Source organism: Myxocyprinus asiaticus, chromosome 16 (genome assembly GCF_019703515.2).
Source record: "Myxocyprinus asiaticus isolate MX2 ecotype Aquarium Trade chromosome 16, UBuf_Myxa_2, whole genome shotgun sequence".
Taxonomy (NCBI): domain Eukaryota; kingdom Metazoa; phylum Chordata; class Actinopteri; order Cypriniformes; family Catostomidae; genus Myxocyprinus; species Myxocyprinus asiaticus.
The window spans coordinates 26,521,815-26,544,276 of record NC_059359.1 but is presented as its reverse complement, the minus strand read 5'-3'; the positions used below and the strand labels follow the sequence as shown (position 1 = coordinate 26,544,276).

General features: G+C 42.2%; 3 protein-coding genes across 9 annotated transcripts in view; 1 reads left to right on the top strand and 2 right to left on the bottom strand.

Moving 5' to 3' along the window:
* Nucleotides 1-6,061, bottom strand: part of LOC127453838 (SHC-transforming protein 1-like) — a 58,788-nt gene extending 52,727 nt beyond the window's left edge. For both annotated transcript variants that reach the window (XM_051720561.1, XM_051720562.1), the window contains exon 1: nucleotides 5,840-6,061. The gene's annotated coding sequence lies outside the window, so the exon portion shown is untranslated. The remainder of the gene's footprint in view (nucleotides 1-5,839) is intronic.
* Nucleotides 2,299-22,462, top strand: part of LOC127453843 (FAD synthase-like) — a 34,879-nt gene continuing 14,715 nt past the window's right edge. Inside the window, exons 1-2 of one of the 6 annotated variants that reach the window (XM_051720574.1) lie at nucleotides 2,299-3,153; nucleotides 22,181-22,400. In XM_051720574.1, coding sequence (XP_051576534.1) covers nucleotides 22,242-22,400 — 159 coding nt within the window. In that variant the 5' untranslated portion in view covers nucleotides 2,299-3,153; nucleotides 22,181-22,241. Of the gene's footprint in view, nucleotides 3,154-7,626; nucleotides 7,696-22,180; nucleotides 22,401-22,462 lie in introns of those variants that run through there. The other 5 variants (XM_051720573.1, XR_007899459.1, XM_051720569.1 and 2 more) reach the window with 5 other exon arrangements.
* Nucleotides 13,605-22,230, bottom strand: LOC127453784 (uncharacterized). The gene is made up of 4 exons (XM_051720482.1): nucleotides 22,212-22,230; nucleotides 19,278-19,507; nucleotides 18,977-19,150; nucleotides 13,605-16,404 (listed from the first exon to the last, which is right to left on the bottom strand). The coding sequence occupies exons 1-4, from the start codon at nucleotides 22,228-22,230 to the stop codon at nucleotides 16,123-16,125; spliced, it is 705 nt and encodes a 234-aa protein (XP_051576442.1). The 3' UTR covers nucleotides 13,605-16,122.

The window sequence follows — 22,462 nt, the reverse complement described above, 5'->3', positions numbered from 1 at the left end:
TTTTGCGACTGTTTTTCCTGCTGGTGTGACTACAGAGTTGGTCAAATCTCCCTCTCTCTCTCTCTCTCTCTCCGTTTATGCGCTGCCGTTTTCTGTTAAGTGATATCAAATGGCATACGCATCAAAAGGGCAATGAAACAGCGCTATTCGCTGCCTGGATCAATGGACAAAGCAGCCTGAGCACAAAACAGCTGCGCTTACGTATCTCGCGGACCAGTCTCGAGCTCTCAACCTCACATCTCACATTACAGCGCTGCAAGGACCAGTGAGAAGCACGGTGCGAGTCACAGAAAAATTTGAATTCGGCAGAGAATATTTTAGGCAGAAATATATTCACAATAAATATGATATTACTATTATAGCTCTATTAAATTTATAATAGGCTACATTAGGAAAGTGAGGGAATATCGTTACTTTTTGTTACAACTATGGCAGTTTATAAATGTTTTTTTTATTTTGTATTTATAGTTTTAAATGCATTTAGGGTACTGTTTTTCTTTACAAAAATGCCAAAGTTTGTTTTAAAGATATCATGTTACATTTTACCATGGTAGTGACGATCCATGCTTGATTTTACCTGAGGTTACCATGGTCTTGTTACAAACAAATACCACTGTTTAAACTATAAAACTATGGTATATTTTCATAAGGGCAAATGCAAAATAGAATAAAGGGTATTAAAATAAAACCTTATGTACTTTATTAGACATAAATAAGGCAATCCCTTAAAACAGTCAGTTTTAATATTTCATTATTTATACTTATAATTGAATTAGCCTAATACAGTGTTTATTAAACTAACCAGCTGCAGATAAGTAACTATTGCATAACAACAACAACAACAAAAAAAGACTTGACTTGGACTTGACCAAAGACTTGAGACTTGACTTAGACTTAGCCTTGAAAGACTTGAGACTTGACTTGGACTCCACCTCAAAGACTTGACTTGGACCACAGGGACTTGTGAACATGTGTGCCTGAAACTCATTGGAAAAATCAGCTAGTGTAGAGCCAGCTTAAGCCTTCAGAACAACATTACATTGAACACCGTAACAGTTCTTATTTAATTTTGAGTTGGACAAGACGAGTCATTTCTTGTGTGTCAGTAAGATTAATTCAATAACAGCTCCGACTGATGTATTCTTGTTTTTGATTTCCTAAAAAGAACCAGCTCATAAGAGTCATTCATTTGTATTATGTGTGATGTAGACTCAAAAGAACCGGCTCATTAGAAATACTCATTCAAGAATTGGACTACACAGGACACACAGTGTTTCACGCTGTAGATTTCAGTAGCAGGGCAGCATTGCTGCTGAACTGCGCAGCAGTAAACACTGTTATAGTACTTTAGCAAAGACTATTTAGCCCAAGGTGGAGCATTTGTATTAAAATGAATGGGAAAAATTGGAACGCCAAAATGGCAGTTGTAGAAAGGGAAGTCCCGCTTTACAGGGAAAAGAACCAAACACCTTCTAAACACAGACGTCGCTTCTCAGTCAACTTGAAAATGCGTATGCGTATTAGCTGGACCAGCCTACAAATAGCATTTTCTTAACGTGATATAAGCTAAAGAAGCACCATTTACGATAGAATTGTTGTCAGATTTAACTGGTGGTTTGAAATATGTTTTTGATCATAAACTTGACCAACTGTTTTGGAGATTTCGGTCTTTCCCTATTCAAGTAGATAGAAGCTGTACTATTATGCCACTTGTATCCATAGAAAAAAAGCTACCGGGAGTATTCCAAAGGTGGCTGCCCTGTGGACTTACTTGCCTTGAAAGGGACTTTGGTTTTAGGAAGGTGTTCAGTCTGCATCGGCAGAAAATTGCAGGATTGAGAACTATTAAAGGGACCAAAACAGTTCTGGATGGTTCATAAATGTAGTAAACACCCTGTAAAGAAACACAGGGTCAGGTGAACCTGAAATCAGCCTACTTACACACAGCATTCTTGAGATGATTAGTCACAAAACATTTAGTTTGGCACATCCCTGGCAACAACATACAGATTGATCCCCAAGTGGGTTAAAGATCTCAATAAAATTTTAACTGGATCACTCAAAGTCTGAACTAAAGAAAACATTTGTGAGCTCACATTGCCAAATGCCTAGGCATCAGGAACACAAGTGCAGGATTTGAGCAGCAGCTTGTGACTCTCACAGTGGGTTTTCCATGTGTGGGTTTGCTCAGAGCAAGACATTTAGGACAAAAGGCCCAAGCATCCTATAGGGGGTAAAAAGGAATCACAAACAGCTCACCAGGGCTCAGCAGGATGTGTGTGTTCTTACAGACGAAGAGAAAGTCAGAGGTCATGTAACACGCCTGATACACCTAACCTAAAAGGCCGGGAATTTTCTGGCCCATCACACAAGAGGATATTCCAGAAGATCTTCACTTCCTAAAGGGACGTTTCACAGCATAACGTGAAAAATACGGAAAAGATCTAACTTTAACTCCCCCATGATAAAAATATGCCAACAGAGAGACAAGGTGTTAACGTGAGGAGACAAGATGACCTGTAAAGAGACAGCCAGACTACGTGCCAGACAGGGAGAGACAGAGAAAGGAATTTTGATCTATTTTACTGCCTGTTTATGGATCATAAAGAGCCAGATAACCCAGTTATCAACAAAGAATGTGGTTGTATCTACATGCACTTTTGTGTCAGTGTGTGTCTGTAATAGAAGGTCTAACAGGCAATATAGAAGATCAGAATTGAACAGGAAATGACCCCTCCTGACCAATCAAGTGGTGAGAAAGAGAGGAATAAAGAACAAAAGACAATGTCTGGTGTGTTCAGATCTGTGCGTAACAGAGGCAGAACATTTGAGCTACATGTGGTGCAGAACTTCTTTGTATACCTTTATCACTTCTTTCAACTGACTATGTGGCTTTAGTACCTGACCATGTTTCTCTGTGTGCAGCTGAGCTACTTGCTTTGTTGCAAACCAAACCAACATCCTGTTGACTCAGAGTTGACCACCCACACGTCATTGTCGCTCTAGTTTTTCAAGCAGAAGTCAAATTATCACGAGTTCACAGCAATCTTATGCCTGAAGGTATCTTCCTCAAGAAACCCCGGCCAACAGCACCACAACACTGGAGCCAAACGATAGGCTATAGAGGGCAGGTTAGGACAAAGCCACTGAATGGTATTGTTTATTTAACCCTCCTATTGTCTTAATAAAACTGCACCCTCCTTTTGTCCTTCGGGTCATTTTTGACCCATATTGAAAACAATTAAAAATGCATAAATTCGGGATTTGTGTACAACTGCACTTAAGACCCTCCATTAATGAAAAACTGTTTTATTGTGGTCACAAAGTGTATAATGATATGGGGGAAAATTATATATACTGAATATTACTTGAGATTAATTTCAGTCACTTGGCATTTTAGAATATCTTAACAATATTACATAAATTTCAAATTTATTCTACTTGTAGAAAATAAACAATGTAAATTTTAGAGTTATAATTTTAGTATACATGTCACAAATTAATCTCTATTGCCTTTTCCAGCAGTAAAAATGGGCCCACTTTGCCCATCCACTGCAATAAATCCATTCCTTCCCACTACTGTCAAACTATTTGTTGCCATGTTACAGGGGTTTAGGAAAGTGCTGTAATTGTGTGTGTGGACTTGTGCATGTGTGCACAAACCCCGTTTGAAAGAAAAGTATGCCATTTTTGGGAAAGATGCAGTACCAAGTAAACCAAGTGGGGAAACTAGAGAGTAGTGTGGGGCTACGGACAAAATTTCATAAAATGTTAAATATTTTCAGGTCAAATTTGATTTTTTTTAAAGCTGTACAACATCCAGAAAGTCAGAAGGTGAAAAGGTCACAACAGATTTTTCCCACACAGGTCAAAATTTACCTGTTAAGACAACTTGTTTAAATTGGTATTTCTCTTAAAGAATTATGTACAAAAATGCATTTTCTTTTTTATTTTGTTTGTTTTGATGGTCTTGAAAAAAGTCACAATGTTTGATTCCAGTACCAAAAACTATGCTGTATTTATAACTTATTTTTTACCTGTCCCGGGTCAAAAATGACCCTATGACAATAGGAGGGTTAAGAATAAAAAAAGCAAGCCTGGAACACATCCAGCACATTCTGCTTTATTGCGACCCATCTTCTGAGCAACTGTCTTAAACATCTCCTAAAATTTACAAAATTACAAAGAGGAGTTTGGAGGAGGCCTCAAAAGGCACAGTGTCAGAGTGAGTGATCTGAGTCTTTTTTCTCCTCTTTTTTTGACAGTTTCAAAGTCTTTTCTTTTGCCAGAGAGAGAGAGATCGATATAGCTCAGAAACAAAAATGGCTGTTCTGAGCACTAGTTTTTTCATCTGAGATTGAGCAGATGTGTGTCAGTGTGATATCACGCTATTTTAGAGAGTCAATTTAGCAGTAATAATGGCAACTGTCAGCCTGCTCGTCCTGCTTCTAATGAGGTGAAATTGTGAAGTGTCTAGTGCTTCCTTCACCAGTTAGTGTCATCTGCAGGCAAGCTGATAACATATCCACTTGGAAGAAGAGAGAGAGAAAAAGAGAGAGATACAATGAAGCAAGCCTGTCGGTTCATCAAAAATCCAGTTTGGCTCCGTCGGGGCATTATCGTCAGTGATTCAGCTATATATATATATAATGGTCTAAGAAGGGAAAAAATAAATCAACTAATTCTGAATTTGAAGAAATTCAAAATTAAATACTTTAACCCCTAGAAAATTTGGGTGGTTAAGCAAACAAATTCATAAATTACCAGAAATAATGTTAGAAGACTTGTGCCACTTAAGCTCAACAAAAGATATCTGAAATATTAAGCATGCACAAGCAGATTTTAACATCAAGGCTCAAAGGGCTCTTCCTAAATTAAGGGTACGAAATGGTTTCCACACCAATCCAACTTCAACATCTAAGTAAAACTTGAACAGGAATTCAAAGTGCTTTTCTGAGGCATGTGCTTGTTGACAACCAAGAGGGCTCCTAGGTGCTATGTAAAAGAGAACAGGTGGCTCAGATACTAGTGTCCAGTTGTACTGAACATCCAATCAAGGCGATCAAGAATGACTTGAGATACCATAGGATAGATTTTATTTAGGGCACAAAATTCAACCATCCACAACAGTACTGACTCAGTTTCCTCAAACTGACATGACAGGTATTGTTCCATACATGACTCAATGATATATACCTCATGAATAGTTTGTTGATCTAGTGGCACAGTCAAACGTCTGAATCTGATAGGAATACACTGGCTTGTCCCTCATGCTTGACTGAATCATTATTAGTTGCTCCAAATGTCTGCGACAGCTGCTCGCGCAACTGATAAGAGCTCGCGCCGGTGTAAGTTCGCAGCTGGTCAGATCAGTTCATGATAAATGGTCCTAGTTTTGAGGACAACTGCTTTCACAACAAGAAATAATCAACATTTCAACATATAATACGCATTAAAGCACATATAAGTTAATATACGCTTACTTTAATGTCATTTTGATAACACAATTTGTTTAATGAAAGGACGAAACTAAACACTGTCTCTAAATAAACATAAAACATCAAGATTCTTGAAAAGCACGCATGTGGAGTTTTTTTTTAAACTCATTAAATGACAAAAAAGATGAATGCAGGCCGTAAAACGAGCATATATGTAGTGGATGTTTTAAATAGAAAAGTAAAACAAAAGTAACGCGTCAAAACGCGTCAAAACTTGATGCGCTGAAACAAGCTCAAATTACTCCGTTCATCAGACAACCATTCGAGCATGTTCCAGTACGAATGAATTTCCGTCCCGGATAGTGCAGTCATTACTGTGGTTAACTTTTGCCAGAACTTACCCGCTCGCTTCCTCTTGGCGCCTCTATTCCGGTCTTGCTCTCCTAAGTACTTTTCAGATCAACTCTTCAAAATTTCACATTTGACAAACAAAGAGACCCCGGATTCTAATAAACCGCATCGTCTCACCAGACTCATTTACACACCGATTACAAGCACTGTCATAAAACTTTACTTTTTAGCCCTGCCTTCCTTTCCTCCCCAGCCAACCCCTCACCCCCCTTTTCCACTGTCCAAAAAAGTCGCACTTCCGCGATCGGATGGCTGCTTTTGTCATGTGGTTTGGTGTCAGCGAGAGCGCCCGCACCTGGCTCTCTCAGCGCGCGCCCTTGACCGGTTTTCTTCATTCGGTGGTGTATTTTCCCTAAACACGGATATGAACTCATTCGTGGACTTTCCCAGCGTTTACGGTCTTTGACAATGAAAGAATTTGTAATTATATTACTGGCCTTAAACAAATAATTTTACAAATTCGAATACACTGTCAAAAATCGAAATTTTAGTGGTACATTTCAGTGGAAATATTATATTAACAATAATATATAATAGACGTGTACGTGTCGAGATTTCTTTCTTTTTTCTTTCTTTAAAAGTTTTTTAGAAAAATATTTCAGGTCTGTATGTCCTCACAATGCAAGTGAATGGTGACCAGAACTTTGAAGGTCCAAAATGCGTATAAAGGCAGCATAAAATTAATCCATATGACTCAAGTGGTTAAATCCATATCTTCAAAAGTGATATTATAAGTGTGGGTGAGAAACAGATAAATATTTATGTAATTTGTACTATAAATATCCACTTTCAGATTAATCTACTTTTGTTTTTGGTGATTTGCATTCTTTGCGCATATTGCCACCTACTAGGTAGGGAGGAGAATTTATAGTAAAAAAGTGTTTAAATATTGATCTGTTTATCACGCTCACCTATCATATTGCTTCTGAAAACATGGATTAAGCCACTGTTGTCGTATGGATTATTTTTCTGCTGCCTTTATGTGCTTTTTGTTGCTTCAAAGTTCTGGCCACTAGTCACTTGCATTGTATGGACCTACAGAGCTGAGATATTCTTCTAAAAATCTTTGTTTATGTTCAGCAGAAGAAAGCAAGTCATACACATATGGGATGGCGTGAGGGTGAATAAATGATCAGAGAATTTTCATTTTGGGTGAACTATCCCTTTAACTATGGGGCAACTATCGATGCCACATACATAATGCACTTCACTTCTACCTTGGAAAGGAGGCGCAGCTGCTCAAGTGTAGTTAGCTTGCCTGAGGTACAGTGTGCTGTCTGTAGACTTCCCAAGTAAGCACGTTACGAATAGCGTACTACTTAAATTATAGAAAAACAAAATACATCTCGTTGTAAACATGAAAACTTTACTATTCCCGGTTATTACTAAATTAATTCATCATTGATTGAATGAGAAATATACAACATTTCTTATTTTTACATTGCACAGACATAATAGTAAAAAAAAAAAAAAGACGGTGAATTGGAATAGGATGAGCACTGTATATGTAAACACTGAAGACAAAACTTGTTTATTGTACACGAAGGCCTTTTTTGCTCAAAACAATATAACATAAAGTAGCAAGGGGTTAAATTAAACATCAGCACGAAGTTCAAAGAAATATATCGTTATCTGTAGCTATCACTGTACATTTTTCGTTGCGGTACGAGAACTGCAATGTAGAACTTCCTACTAGGGGCATGCTTTTCCCGCCCTCTTTACGCTGATTGGTCCATTTCTAAAGGAAGTAATGCCCTTTCTCGTTTTAATTGGCCGACAGACATCACATGACAGGTGGATGACAACCAAGTTTTCTTTCTGCTATGTAACGGGGGTCGTGTTTAGGGTGAGTTCTCGTCTGATAAAACATATTTACAAATCATTCTCAACTTTTAAAAAACAATATCGCGGTTCAGTGTTGTCTTTGCACTTTCTGTTGGCTGATAATAATGTTTACGATAAACTTGCTCATAGCTCTCGAAGACACGCATGCGGAGCAGTATTTCTCCAATGACCGTGACTACCTTGATCACACGATCGGCGTGTGCGGGTATTCAAGTCATTCATTTGACTGGCGCAGTCTTCAGTGAGATAAGCGCTTCACTGAATAGCATTTCGGTAGCAAACAAACTCCTCGGATTAATACACTAAATTATACAGGAGTAACCGACATTCAGTGACCTGCCTCACAGGTAAGGGCATCTGCAGAGCCATACGTCACAGTAGTTTCAGGCCAGCCGTCTCAGGCTGGAGGTTAGGGCGGAGCTGAAAGAGCCACAGCAGTCTCCGAGTCCGGACCGATGCTTACGCCACCTACAGATTTAAAGCGTAATTTCTTCAGTTTGCTTTATTAGATTTAAAAACGTGCTGTTTTCACATCGATTTAAATTTTATGACTATCTTAAACATTTAATGGCAACACTTTTTTAATAAGGTTCCATTTGTTAACATTCGTTAAAGCAGTAGGTATCATGAACGAACAATGAATGATAGTTTTAACCATTATTTATTAATCCTGGTAATGTAAATGGATAAACACTCAATTGTTCTTTTTTAGTTCCCTTATGACTCAGTACACTTGAATAGCTATGCATATGGGGAGTGCCTTCTTACACAACCTAGCTGAAACCTCTCTACAATAATGCCGACATTGTAATATTGGCTATAGTGTTTGAGCCCCGCCTGTTTGGTGTGAAACTGTCCGCTACAAAAACAGGTGCACTGACACCATTTCCTCAGAATTTCTTCCTTCAAGACAGCGATCATCTTGTCTAGAAGCCCTCTAACTTCGCCGTCGATATACACGTGTCAGCGGGTGGAATCTTCACGGCAGCGAGAAAACTCTCTGCTTCCCTGCAGTACTCCGGCGAACATCTCTCCACCTCGTCGCTTGACACTTCGCTGGTGAATGGGCCTCAGCACATCGGCAGGTGTAGAGTATCCTTTAAAAGCAATTGTAATTTGTGTGATATAAATATATATATGTATAAAAAGGCGTGTTCACGTCTTTTTCAGGATGTCGTTCCGTAAGTGTTCATTGTGCGAGAGACACATCTCGCTGTCAGACCAGCATAAGAGCTACGTTTTCTGTCTGGGCCATGCCCACGCAGAGCCCGCTTTTATGGAGACAGACTGTCCTCACTGTGAGGACATGAGTCTCAAGTCGCTTCGCTCACAAATCGCCCTCGTTCTGAGGAACGATTCAACCTCTCGCGCCCTCCCACCCACCTCTTCTGTGATAACCAAGGATTCACACGAGGAGGCATGGTGGGGCCGCGAGGTCGACCAGGATGAATTTGAGGTGGATCTCGTGCCGGCACACGCCCCGCGAGCCCCTCAATCTCCATGAAGCACATGTTTCCCAATACGCTATGTGTGAGACGAACTCCGGCCCTCTGATGGAGCGTGCGGCCTCGTCTGATCTGATGCTGGGGATGATAAGGAGGATAATGACGATGTCATGTCTCTCACTGCATCAGGCAAGTGGTCAGTGGATGATGCTGCCACCCCTCCCCCAGCGAGGGCGAGGACCGTGTATGTGCCACTGACAGGGAGATGCTTCGCGTCCTTACAAGGGTGGTTGAAGAACTCAACCTCAAGTGGTCTCCCCCAGAGGAACCTGGGCAGTCTCGCCTTGATGAGTGGTTCTTACAGTCCGGACACCATGAAGCGTCCGCGTCCTGCAGATCTGCCCCGTTTTTCCCTGAAGTTCGTAGTGAACTATCTAAGTCCTGGCACACGCCCCTCTCAGCGCGCACGCGTAGTGACGCCGTTCTCATGAACGTAGACCATGGGGAAAAGGATGGCTATGCCCAACTACCCCCTGTGGAGGAGGCAGTAGCGGCACATCTTTGTCCTACGAGTAACAGGACATGGAAATCACGTCCCATACATCCTTCTAAGCCGTGTAGATGGACGTCCACACTGGCGGGAAAAGCCTATTCGGCGGCAGGACAAGCTGGATCAGCACTCCATGCAATGGCAGTGCTCCAGGTATTCCAAGCAAAGCTCCTTAGACAAATGGACATGCAAGGCTTTGATCCGGAGACTTTCAAAGATCTATGGGCTGCTACAGACTTAAAGGGTTTTACAGCCGTTATTTTCTTGTTCCAAAGAAAGCTTCGGCCAATCCTGGATCTGAGACATTTATATCGCGCACTTATAAAGCGCCCATTCAAAATGATTACTCAAAAACAGATCTTATCGCATGTACGCCCACAAGATTGGTTTGTGTAGATAGATCTGAAGGATGCCTATTTTCATATCCAAATTGTACAACATCACAGGATGTTTTTGAGATTCGCGTTCGTGGGAATAGCGTATCAATTCAAAGTCCTGCCCTGCGGACTGTCTCTGGCTCCTCGCACATTCACGAAGTGCATTGATGCGGTTCTCGCCCCTCTGAGACTGAGCGGCGTACGCATCTTGAACTACCTCGACGATTGGTTGTTACTGGTGCAATCAGAGGCTCTGTTATGCCAGCATAACTTACAAGCTTACTGCTTGTTTACGTCATCTAAACAGCTTGGGCATCAATGTAAACTGGGCGAAGAGCATGCTCTCTCCCAGTGAACAAATCTCCTTTTTGGGAGTCCGCATCGACTCCACGAGCATGTGTGTTCAGGCCATTCTACAGTATCTGTCTCAGTTCAAACTGGGGCGAACACTTCCTCTGAAGCTGTTTCGGGAAGCATTGTGATTTATGGTGGCGGCATCAGCCATCATTCAATTAGGTCTCTTACATATGAGACCTCTTCAGTGTTGGCTGAAGCGCCGCGTGCCACAACATGCTTGGCGCCAAGGGCGCATGCGCATCACTATCCCGCAGCTGTATAGCTGCTTTAGCACCATGGACAGCTCCTGCATTTTACCAGCGAGGTGTCGTGCTGGGGCAAGATGTCAGGTGGAAAGTGGTGACTACGGATGCTTCCAACACAGGTTGGGGGCGGTGTGTGATTAGACGCCCGACTTTCGGCACATGGACATGTGCGAGGAGGGCATGGCACATCAACCGCCTAGGGCTATCGGCTGTAATTCTAGCCGTCAGAAATAGCGAGCTGTCATGTCCTGGTTCGCTCAGACAACAAGACTTGTTGTGGCATATATAAACCGCCAAGGTGGAGACTGATGCGTCGCCGCCTCTTTTGGGGAAAGCATAATCTCCTCTCCCTGAGAGTGACATATGTCCCAGGCCGCCTGAATTACGACGCGGACCTACTGTCAAGCCAAGGGGTGATATCGTGCGAATGGAGACTTCATCCTCAAACTGTGTTGAGGATTTGGGAAATATTCGGTAAAGCAGAAATTGATCTATTTGTCTCAGTGGAGAATGCCCACTGTTCCCTCTGGTATTCGAAGTCACAAGCCCCGCTGGGAACGGACGCAATGGCACACAAATGGCCGGCGAAACGCAAATATGCATTTCCCCCATTATGCCTGATTCACTCTGTCATATGCATAGTCCGAGAGGACAAGGAAATGGTTCTATTAGTTGCGCCAAAATGGCCCAACCAGCCATGGTTTCTGGAAATTATGGAGATGCTGTACAGCTCACCATGGGAAATACCACTGAGAAGGGATCTCCTCTCTCAGGCGCAAGGCACAATCTGGCATCCCCAGCCCCAGCTGTGGAAACTGCATGTGTGGCCCTTGAACAGGGCGCACTACGCGCGCCAGAACTGACGTGTTCAGTCATGAACCCCATTTTACAGGCCTGAGCATCATCCACAAGATGCCTCTACGCACTAAAATGGAAGGTGTTCACTAATTGGTGTCTCTCACATGGCAAGGACCCAGTAAACTGCCCCATACATGAAATTCTAATATTTCTTCAAGAGCAATTAGACGCAGGACTCACCCTGTCAATGCTCAAAGTGTATGTGGCAACTATATCTGCGTATCACGCACATGAAGCTGGTGCCTCTGTAGGCAAGCATAATTTAATCATAAAGTTCCTTAAAGGAGCAAGATGATTAAACCCACCTCGGCCGGCTACAGTCCCGACTTGGGACTTAACTTTAGTCCTAAAAGCTCTCGCAGTGCCCCCCTTCGAGCCTTTGGTTGATTTGCACAGGCTCTCCATTAAGACCGCACTACTGCTGGCTCTGGCCTCGTTAAAATGGTAGGTGACCTGCATGCACTATCAGTAGACAATTAATGTCTGGAGTTTGGCCCCGGTCTTTCAAGAGCCACTGTCAAACCCAGGAAGGGCTATGTACCCAAGGTCCTAACCACGCCTTTCAAAGTGCAGGTGGTTCACCTTCAGGCCTTCTTCCCTCCACCATTTAATTTGGATGAGGAACAATCATTGCATTTGTTATGCCCTGTATGGGCACTACATGCATACGTTAAGTATACTTGTCAGTTCAGACTGTCTGATCAGCTCTTTATATACTATGGAGGATGCACAAAAGGAATGTCCGTCTCCAAGCAACGGCTCTCTTACTGGATTGTTGATGCAATTACACTGGCTTTTGAGTCACAGGGTCAGACTTGCCCAATTGGTGTTAAAGCACACTCAACTAGAGGCATGACCTCCTCATGGGCATGGACGAATGGTGTCTCCTTACAAGACATATGTTTTGCAGCAGGATGGTCCTCTCAAAACACATTTGTAAGGTTTTAAAACCTAGACGTAAAGTCTCTTTCTTCACAAGTCCTCTCTGTTTAGAGCACTTGCTATTCATTGGCCAAATATATTATATATATATATATATATACCTATGCCCTTTAAGTACGGGCTCCCCATCATTTGCACAACAACCTGCATTCAGGCCGTTATAATTTACCATAAAGTCACAAGCACTTTCATTATAAATAAACTCCCTTCACAACTGGGTTCATAAGGAGTTAATTCATACTATATGACTATAGTTCATATATTCGTTATGAGTGCTCTCCTCCTGGCCAACACGAGGATAACTCACTGCGGCATACTCATGTCAGTCGCCGTCCCACAAGACTGCACCACCATGTTTCCTCTCTGGGAAGTTATATCGTGTAGTGCGACGTGATGAGATTCTGTTCCCCATATGCGTAGCTACGCAACGTCAAGTATACTGAGTTGTAAGGGAACGTCTCGGTTACGTACGTAACCTCGGTTCCCTGAGTTGAAGGGAACAAGACATTGCGAACGCTAGCTGCACTACAAGACTCAGAGTTCTTGAGGCACGAGCTATGCGCTCCTTGTTCTCGGTCAGAAATTCTGAGGAAATGGTGTCTGTGCACCTGTTTTTATAGTGGACAGTTTCGCACCAAAACAGGCGGGGCTCAAACACCATAGCCAATATTAGAATATTGCCGTTATTGTAGAGAGGGCTCAACTAGGTAGTGTAAGAATGCACTCCCCATATGCATAGCTACGCATGTCTCGTTCCCTTCATCTCAGGGAAACGATGTTACGTACGTAACTGAGACATTAATAGTGCATGAACTAATTTTAACATATACAACTTTTAATTTTAAAAATATATTAGTAATGTTAAATACAACATTTACCAAGATGAACAAAAGCTGAAAATGCATTGCTCATTGTTATTCATTTAACAAATGGAACCTTATTTTAAAGTGTTACCTATTTGACTATTTTATATGTGATCATATGATTTCATTCATGTTCATGATGTTACAAATAGTACTTAATGGAACAAAGCATGGGCATTTAATGTCATATGCACTGGCGGCCAAAAGTTTGGAATAATGTACAGATTTTGCTCTTATGGAAATAAATTGGTGATTTTATTCACCACAGTGGCATTCAACTGATCACAAGGTATAGTCAGGACATTAATAATGTGAAAAATTACTATTACAATTTGAAAAAAAATGTTCAACTTAAACTACTTCAAAGAGTTCTCATCAAAAAATCCTCCACGTGAAGCTATGACAGCTTTGCAGATCCTTGGCATTCTAGCTGTCACTTTGTCCAGATACTCAGGTGACATTTCACCACATGCTTCCTGTAGCACTTGCCATAGATATGGCTGTCTTGTCGGGCAATTCTCATGCACCTTACATTCTAGCTGATCCCACAAAAGCTCAATGAGGTTAAGATCCATAACACTCATTGGGGGCCTGGGTAGCTCAGTGGTAAAAGACTCTGGCTACCACCCCTGGAGTTCGCTATTTTGAATCCCAGGGCGTGCTGAGTGACTCCAGCCAGGTCTCCTAAGCAACCAAATTGGCCCAGTTGCTAGGGAGGGTAGAGTCACATGGGGTAACCTCCTCGTGGTTGCTATAATGTGGTTCATTTTCAGTGGGGCGCGTGGTGAGTTGTGCGCGGATGCAGCGGTGGGTGGCATTAAGCCTCCACACTCGCTATGTCTCCGTGGCAACGCGCTCAACAAGCCACATGATAAGATGCGCGGGTTGATGGTCTCAGACACGGAGGCAACTGGGATTCATCCTCCACCACCCGGATTGAGGCGAATCACTACGCGACCACGAGGACTTAAAAAATGCACTGGGAATTGGGCATTCCAAATTGGTTGAAAAAGGGGAAAAATCAAAAAAAAAAAAAAAAGATCCATAACACTCTTTTCCAGTTATCTGTTGTCCAATGTCTGTGTTTCTTTTCCTACTCTAACCTTTTCTGTTTCAAAAGTGGCTTTTTCTTTGCAATTCTTCCCATAAGACCTGCACCCCTGAGTCTTCTCTTTACTGTTGTACATGAAACTGGTGTTGAGTGTGTAGAATTCAATGAAGCTGTCAGCTGAAGACATGTGAGGCATCTATTTCTCAAACTAGAGACTCTGATGTACTTATCCTCTTGTTTAGTTGTACATCTGGCCTTCCACATCTCTTTTTGTCCTTGTTAGAGCCAGTTGTCCTTTGTCTTTGAAGACTGTAGTGTACACCTTTGTATGAAATCTTCAGTTTTTTTGGCAATTTCAAGCATTGTATAGCCTTCATTCCTCAAAACAATGATTGTGTAGAGGGGTTCAAGTAGGAAGGACATGGGAGCTGGTTTCAGAGTCCACTTGAGTCAACTTTTAATACAATTGCTTTTCAGCTTCACAGCAAAGTATTGACTTTTAGAGCACACACAGCGTCTCTGGTCTCTCTCTGCCAGGCTGTTGCTCCGGCGGCCTTTTAAAGCCCGTCTCCATCGTCACTGAAACGAGACACAGGTGTTTAATGTTAACAATCACCAGGTGATGGCCCTTACCACTTGCTTTCTCTCCCCAGTGACAGACACACAACCATGTCCCGCTCCACAGATTGACTGATGAATTTCTAGAGAAAGCCGTTTCTTTTTTGCTATTTTTGACTTAATATTGACCTTAAGACATGCCAATCTATTGCATACTGTGGCAACACAAAAACAAACACAAAGACAATGTTAAGCTTAATTTAAGAAACCAAATAGCTTTCAGCTGTGTTTGATATAATGGCAAGTGATTTCCTAGTACCAAATTAGCAATTTAGCATGAATACTCAAGGATAAGGTGTTGGAGTGATGGCTGCTGGAAATGAGGCCTGTTTAGATTTGATCAAAAATGACTTTTATCAAATAGTGATGGTGCTGTTTTTTACATCAGTAATGTCCTGACTATACTTTGTGATCAGTTGAATGCCACTTTGGTGAATTAAAGTACCAATTTCCTTCCAAAACAGCAAAATCTGTACATTATTCCAAATTTTTGGCCGCCAGTGTATGTTTATTCATATCAAATTAAAAATAAACATTTAATTTCAAAGCCTAGCAAAAATGTACATTAAACAATTAGAAAACTAATAAGAAATACAACTTGCAAACAACAACAACATTTTAAACACTCAAAATTTATACAACTTACACAACATAAATAGACAACTTAAAACTCATCAAAAGAACAATTTACTCTTAGGCCCATCTTATCATGTAATTCCAGGAAACAAATCATCACTGAAAAGAAAATGAAATATGAAGGTCTCTCTGGAAAGTTCAGGTTCTTCAAAAGTTTGTGGATGGCCCTTTCCTTATCCTCTTCTTCCAACTGTAGGAAACGAGGCTCTTCAGCTTTGCCCCTGAACAGCTGTTTATTCCCATGCAGCCATTTCACAACTGTTTTGAGGTTTTTAATTATTGGTAGCTCCTTCATTAGAGAAGTGTAAAGAATAATGTAATTATTGGTTTAAATATTTGCAACAACAACACACACACACACACACATACACATATATATATATGTGTGTGTGTGTGTGTGTGTGTGTGTGATATATATACATACATATCTGTATGCATTTGTCTATATTTGGCACATACCTCATTGCTGCTGGGAGTGCCTTGTTCTTAAATGGCTGAAGTGCCAGATACCAACAGGTTATCCGGGCATTGGAATCCTTCATGCGGTGGAGCCATTGGAGCAGGGTGTGGTCCGAACAGAGGGTGAATACTCATCCCAACAAATAGTAGCGTAGAGTGAGGACCGCAACACTTGATGGCCAAACACTCATTCTCTATGGTGCTGTACTTCGTCTCTCTCATAGAGAGCTTTCGACTAATGTACAGCACCGGGCGCTCCTCCATCTCTTGGGACAGAACAGCACCCAGCCCCCTGTCCGATTCGTCCATCTGTAAAACAAAAGGGAGAGAGAGAAATCAGGGGATTGCAGAAGTGGCCCGCCACAAAGTGCAGCTTTTACCTGCGTGGAAGCTTGTTGGCACGACTCCGTCCACTGGACCAGGTCTTGGGCTCCCTTTTTAGTGAGATTATTCAGGGGGTTGGTGACGTTGGAATAATTAGGCACAAACCTTCGATAGTAGCAGGCCAGCCCCAGAAACTGTCTCACCTCCTTTTTGGTCTTGGGTCTCGGGCAGGTCGCGATCGCTGCAGTTTTATCAATTTGAGGTCGCACCTGCCCGTGACCCAAGTGGAACCCCAGATACCGTACCTCAACCTGTCCAGTTGCACATTTCTTCGGGTTTGCTGTGAGCCCTGCTCGTCTCAGCGACCTCAGAACCGCCCTCAGATGCTGCATTTGCCGTTGCCAATCATTACTTTAAATAATGATATCATCCAAATAAACAGCGGCATATGCAGCATGCGGTCTGAGGATTCGGTCCATAAGATGCTGAAACGTTGCTGGGGCCCCAAACAAACCGAATCGAAGGGTCACAAATTGGTGTAATCCAAACGGTGTGGAGAAGGCTGTTTTCTCACGGGACATCGGCGTTAAGGGGATCTGCCAATATCCCTTTGTCAAATCCAGTGTCGAATAAAAGTGAGCCGAGCCCAGCCAATCAAGCAGTTCGTCAATACCAGAACCACCGGGCTGGCCCAATCACTGTGGGATTCTTCTATTACGCCCATATCGAGCATGGCCTTTAATTCTTCCCGTACTACTTGTGTCTTTGTTCGGGTAAGCGGTAGGGATGCTATGTGCCACTACTCCTGGAGTTGTCTTGATGTAGTGTTTTGTGAGATTAGTGCGGCCGGGGAGAGGCGAGAACACGTCAGAGAAATAATTTTGCAACCTGGCAACCTCCGTATTTTGCAACCTGGCAATTTGACGAGCCCCGCCCCTATCTGTATGCACTACCTCATAATTGACTTCCCCAACTCGCTGTGTGACCTCAAAGGGCCCTTGCCACTTTGCAAGTAATTAAGAGCTCGACGTGGGCAGTAAAAACAAGTATTTTATCTCTCAGTGCAAATTCCCATAGCCGAGCACCCCTGTTATACAACCGGGACTGACATTCTTGTGCCTGTAGCAAATTCTCCTGTGATAGACGACCCAGTGTGTGAAGTTTTGCTCTCAGGTCAAGAATGAATTTAATTTAATTTTTGCTTTGTGAAGGTCCCTCCTCCCAGTTTTCCTTCATGACGTCTAACACGCCACGGGGCTTACGCCCATATAATAATTCAAATGGGGAAAACCCTGTGGAGGCTTGCGGGACCTCTCGTACTGCAAATAACAGGGGTTCGAGCCACCTATCCCAATTCAGAGCATCTTCGTGCACAAATTTACGAATCATATTTTTTAAGGTCTTATTAAATCGTTCGACCAAGCCGTCTGTTTGTGGATGGTACATGCTTGTCCGAATCAATGTAATACCTAATAATTCGTACAGCTCGTGCAGTGTACGTGACATGTCCCCTGGTCAGTGAGGATTTCTTTCGGAATCCCCACTTGGGATTAATTCTGAAGACTGCCTCCGCAACACTACATGCTGAGATGTTGTGAAGAGGCACTGCTTCCGTGTATCGCGTTGCATAGTCCACCAGAACCAACACAAAGCGATGCCCGCATGCTGACCGTTCTAATGGCCGGTCCATGGTCCACAAGGTCCATGCCAAATCTGTCAAAGGGAACCTCGATCAACGGAAGAGGGCGCAATGGCGCTTTTGGTGTGGCAGGCGGATTCGCCAACTGACATTCGTGGCATGTTGCACACCAACGGCTAACATTTTGCAAATGCCCGGCCAATAGAAACGGTTTTGTTTTCCCCTGTCCTAAGTAACCTGCCATCGGACTATGATGAGCCGCCTGGAACAACATTTCCTGACGGCTCCTTGGTACTAACAACTGGGTTGTATCTGCTTTTGTCTGAGCGTCCTGCGTCACTCGATTCAACCGATCGTTTATAATTGAGAAATACGGATATGTGAGTGCAATGCGCGGCTGAAGGCGTTGATCATCAATTACTTTCACTTGGTCAAACGTGTGCTTAAGAGTCTCGTCTCGCATCTGCTCCAGAGGGAAATCCCCAGCGGGAATTTCCCTAAGGGCTGGGGAAACCGAGGCTTCCCCCTCCCTTACGTCATCCTGACACGGAGCTGACGTAGACGGCCCCGGCTCCGCCTCCCCCATCAGCGCATTGCACACCCCACACCGTCCCACTGTATTACAGGACCCATCCACACACAACCCCTTTAACAATTCGGAAAAGGCCAGCCAATTAGTACCCAAAATTAATGAATGGGTGAGGCGGGAACTAACCACGGCCTCAGTGTTATGCTTTTGACCCCGAAATAGAATAGTGACAGTCACTTCAGAATAGGCGTAAATTTCCCTGTGCACACACCTCACCTTCACCCGATTATTTGAATCCAATGCCCCATTTTGAACCAAGCATTGATGAATAGAGGTTTGTTACAGCCTGAATCCACCAAGGCTTGGTATGTACCCCCCCTAATACTCACGGGTATTTGGTACATCCCGGCTCGATCGGGGGTGGCCTGTGGAGTGTTGGGGACCCGGATCACTGTCCCCACCTCCATCACCGGGCACTGTTCATGGACGTGTCCCAGCTCCCCGCAACTCCAACAGACCGGCCCAATCCTCATGCCCACATCGGTGGCGGCAGCTTCCCTCACCTGAGAGGAAGAACAGTTTGAGCCGGGGGAGAGAGAGACAGGAGCGTTAGCACACCCCCGAGGCCAGGGCACCCGTGAACATAGAGATGGTAATTAGTCACAATTCATCTCAGGTGGATGTCCTCACCGCTTTCTCTCTCCCCAGACGGGTGCTCGACCACGCCCTCACCTCCACACACTGGTGGTTGATGGTGTGTCTCTGACTGCTGGTGTGGGCACTGTTGCACTGGTGGTTGATGGTGTGTCTCTGACCGCTGGCGTGGGCACTGTTGCATTGGTGGTTGATGGTGTGTCTCTGACTGCTGGTGTGGGCACTGTTGCACTGGTGGTTGGTGGCACTTTGGCTGAAGTGGTATGCTGTTTATGTTTACAAACATGTGAATGATTTTCAAAATCGTCTCTCCTTAAAACTGTAGTTGCTCAGTACAGACAGAGGTAATGGAGTGGTGTTCTACAGCCTAAGCCACATCTGTGAAAAGTAAAGTAAATATAAATATTTGTGCTACATACATTGACAAACAACTCAAGATGTTTATATCTCCATTGACAACTGCCTTGGAGTGGCTTTGGAGATGCAGTTTTAATTTGTCCATTCTTGTCTGCTTAAACACACTTGTCTTGTAAAAAGGGCACTGAAAATCGCTGCAACATGTTTTGCATTGCTGCAACTGAGGTATTTTTTACCTCTCCGAATCGTAATATGTCTCTACTAGGGGAAAAATGCACCACACGCAATGCTCAATTTTGGGAACTTGGACCAACACAACAAGAGTATTAGTAAGCTACCATAAACTCACAAACCATAGGCCTAAATAAAAGAAAACAGAAGGAAACAACCCATTTATATTCAGAAATATAAAAAAAAAAAAAACTAAAGTGACTTTATGGCAATGCCTGTTTACAAAACACAATCTGAAGGGTAATCAAAATGTCCCCAGAAAAATATTTGATTTAATAAATCATGACAAAAAATTCAAGCTTCAATAAGAATAAAAATAAACACACCTACAGATTTAGTAGTAAGCAGATAAAAACTAAAGATGAATATATAGATTCATTGTTCAACAAATAATTATAGATTCATTAAGATATTACAAAGACAGCAACTCATCATGTTCTCCACCATGATTGTTGTGTTGTAATTAGCTCCGCCCTAACTTCCGGCCTGAAACTGCTGTGACATAAGTCTCTGCAGATAGATATACAGTTAAAGTCAGAAGTTTACATACACTTAGGTTAAAGTCATTAAAACTAATTTTTTAACCACTCCACAGATTTCATATTAGCAAACTATAGCTTTGGCAAGTCATTTAGGACATCTACTTTGTGCATGACACAAGTCATTTTTCCAACAATTGTTTACAGACAGATTGTTTCACTTTTAATTGACTATATCACAATTCCAGTGGGTCAGAAGTTTACATACACTAAGTTAACTGTGCCTTTAAGCAGCTTGGAAAATTCCAGAAAATTTTGTCAAGCCTTTAGGCAATTAGCCAATTAGCTTCTGATAGGCTAATTGGAGTCAATTGGAGGTGTACCTGTGAATGTATTTTGAGGCCTACCTTCAAACTCAGTGCCTCTTTGCTTGACATCATGGGAAAATCAAAAGAAATCAGCCAAGACCTCAGAAAAAAAAATTGTGGACCTCCACAAGTCTGGTTCATCCTTGGGAGCAATTTTCTAATGCCTGTAGGTACCATGTTTATCTGTATAAACAATAGTACGCAAGTATAAACACCATGGGAGCACGCAGCCATCATACCACTCAGGAAAAAGATGCATTCTGTCTCCTAGAGATGAATGTAGTTTGGTGCAAAAAGTGCAAATCAACTTGTGAAGATGCTACAGGAAAAAGGTAGACAAGTATCTATATCCATACGATATTGTCCTATATTGACATAACTTGAAAGGCTGCTCCAAAATTGCCATAAAGACAGACTACAGTTTGCAAGTGCACATGGGTAGAAAGATCTTACTTTTTGGAGAAATGTCCTCTGGTCTGATGAAACAAAAATTGAACTGTTTGGCCATATTGACCATTGTTATGTTTGGAGGAAAAAGGGTGAGGCTTGCAAGCCAAAGAACACCATCCCAACCGTGAAGCATGGGAGTGACAGTATCATGTTGTGGGGGTGCTTTGCTGCAGGAGGGACTGGTACACTTCACAAAATAAATGGCATCATGAAGAGGGAAAATGATATGGATATATTGAAGCAACATCTCAAGACATCAGCCAGGAAGTTAAAGCTTGGTCGCAAATGGGTCTTCCATATGGACAATGACTCCAAGCATACCTCCAAAGTTGTGGAAAAATGGCTTAAGGACAACAAAGTCAAGGTACTGGAGCAGCCATCACAAAGCCTTGCCCTCAATCTGATAGAAAATATGTGGGCAGAACTGAAAGCGTGTGCGAGCAAGGAGGCCTACAATCCCAAGGAATGGGCCAAAATTCCAGAAACTTATTGTGAGAAGTTTGTGGAAGGCTACCCAAAATGTTTGACCCAAGATAAACAATTTAAAGGCAATGCTACCAAATACTAACAAAGTATATCTAAACTTCTGACCCACTGGGAATGTGACGAAAGTAATAAAAGCTGAAATAAATAATTTTCTACTATTATTCTGGGGGTGCTCCTGGAACAGGGTTGGGAACCACTGGTGTAGACAATTTATATTTAACTGTTTGGGACACTTAATGGTATTTGGCATGAAAAAAAAAATATATATATATATATATTGTCAGGTATGATATAGAAAGTAGTTTATGATATGGTTAACTCAAGGATATAGTTTCCCTGGAATGGTGTGTATTAATATAGTTTTAAGAAAGCATTTTATTGTTGTTTTCAGTTTTTAAATTATTCTCTGTATCTGAAAGTATATCTTTATATTTAGATTTGTAGGTCTTCAAATTTATTACAATTTTTTTTTTGGTATGTTTTATGTAGTGATGGTGCAAGTAATACTGCATTTTGTTTATTAAAATGTTTTTTTATTGCTCAGAATTTTTCTACTTGTTTCCAACAGAGCATCTCTCTCTTCCTTTTTCTTTCTCTACCTTTCTCCTGTGTCATCATTTTTGGGCTGAATGCTGCAGGCGTTGGCTCGGATTAGCAGTGTAGTTGTGAGGATTTGGCGAGTTAGAGCTCAAATAATCCCAATGGCTCAGAACTGCAATGCTTTCTCCACAGAGAATGGTGGCGCTGCCACAGCAGCTATTCTCATCATAGGAGATGAGATCCTCAAGGTGAAAATCCAATAGCTATTGATAAGTAATAAGCTTCGAAATAGCACACTACCATAATTCAC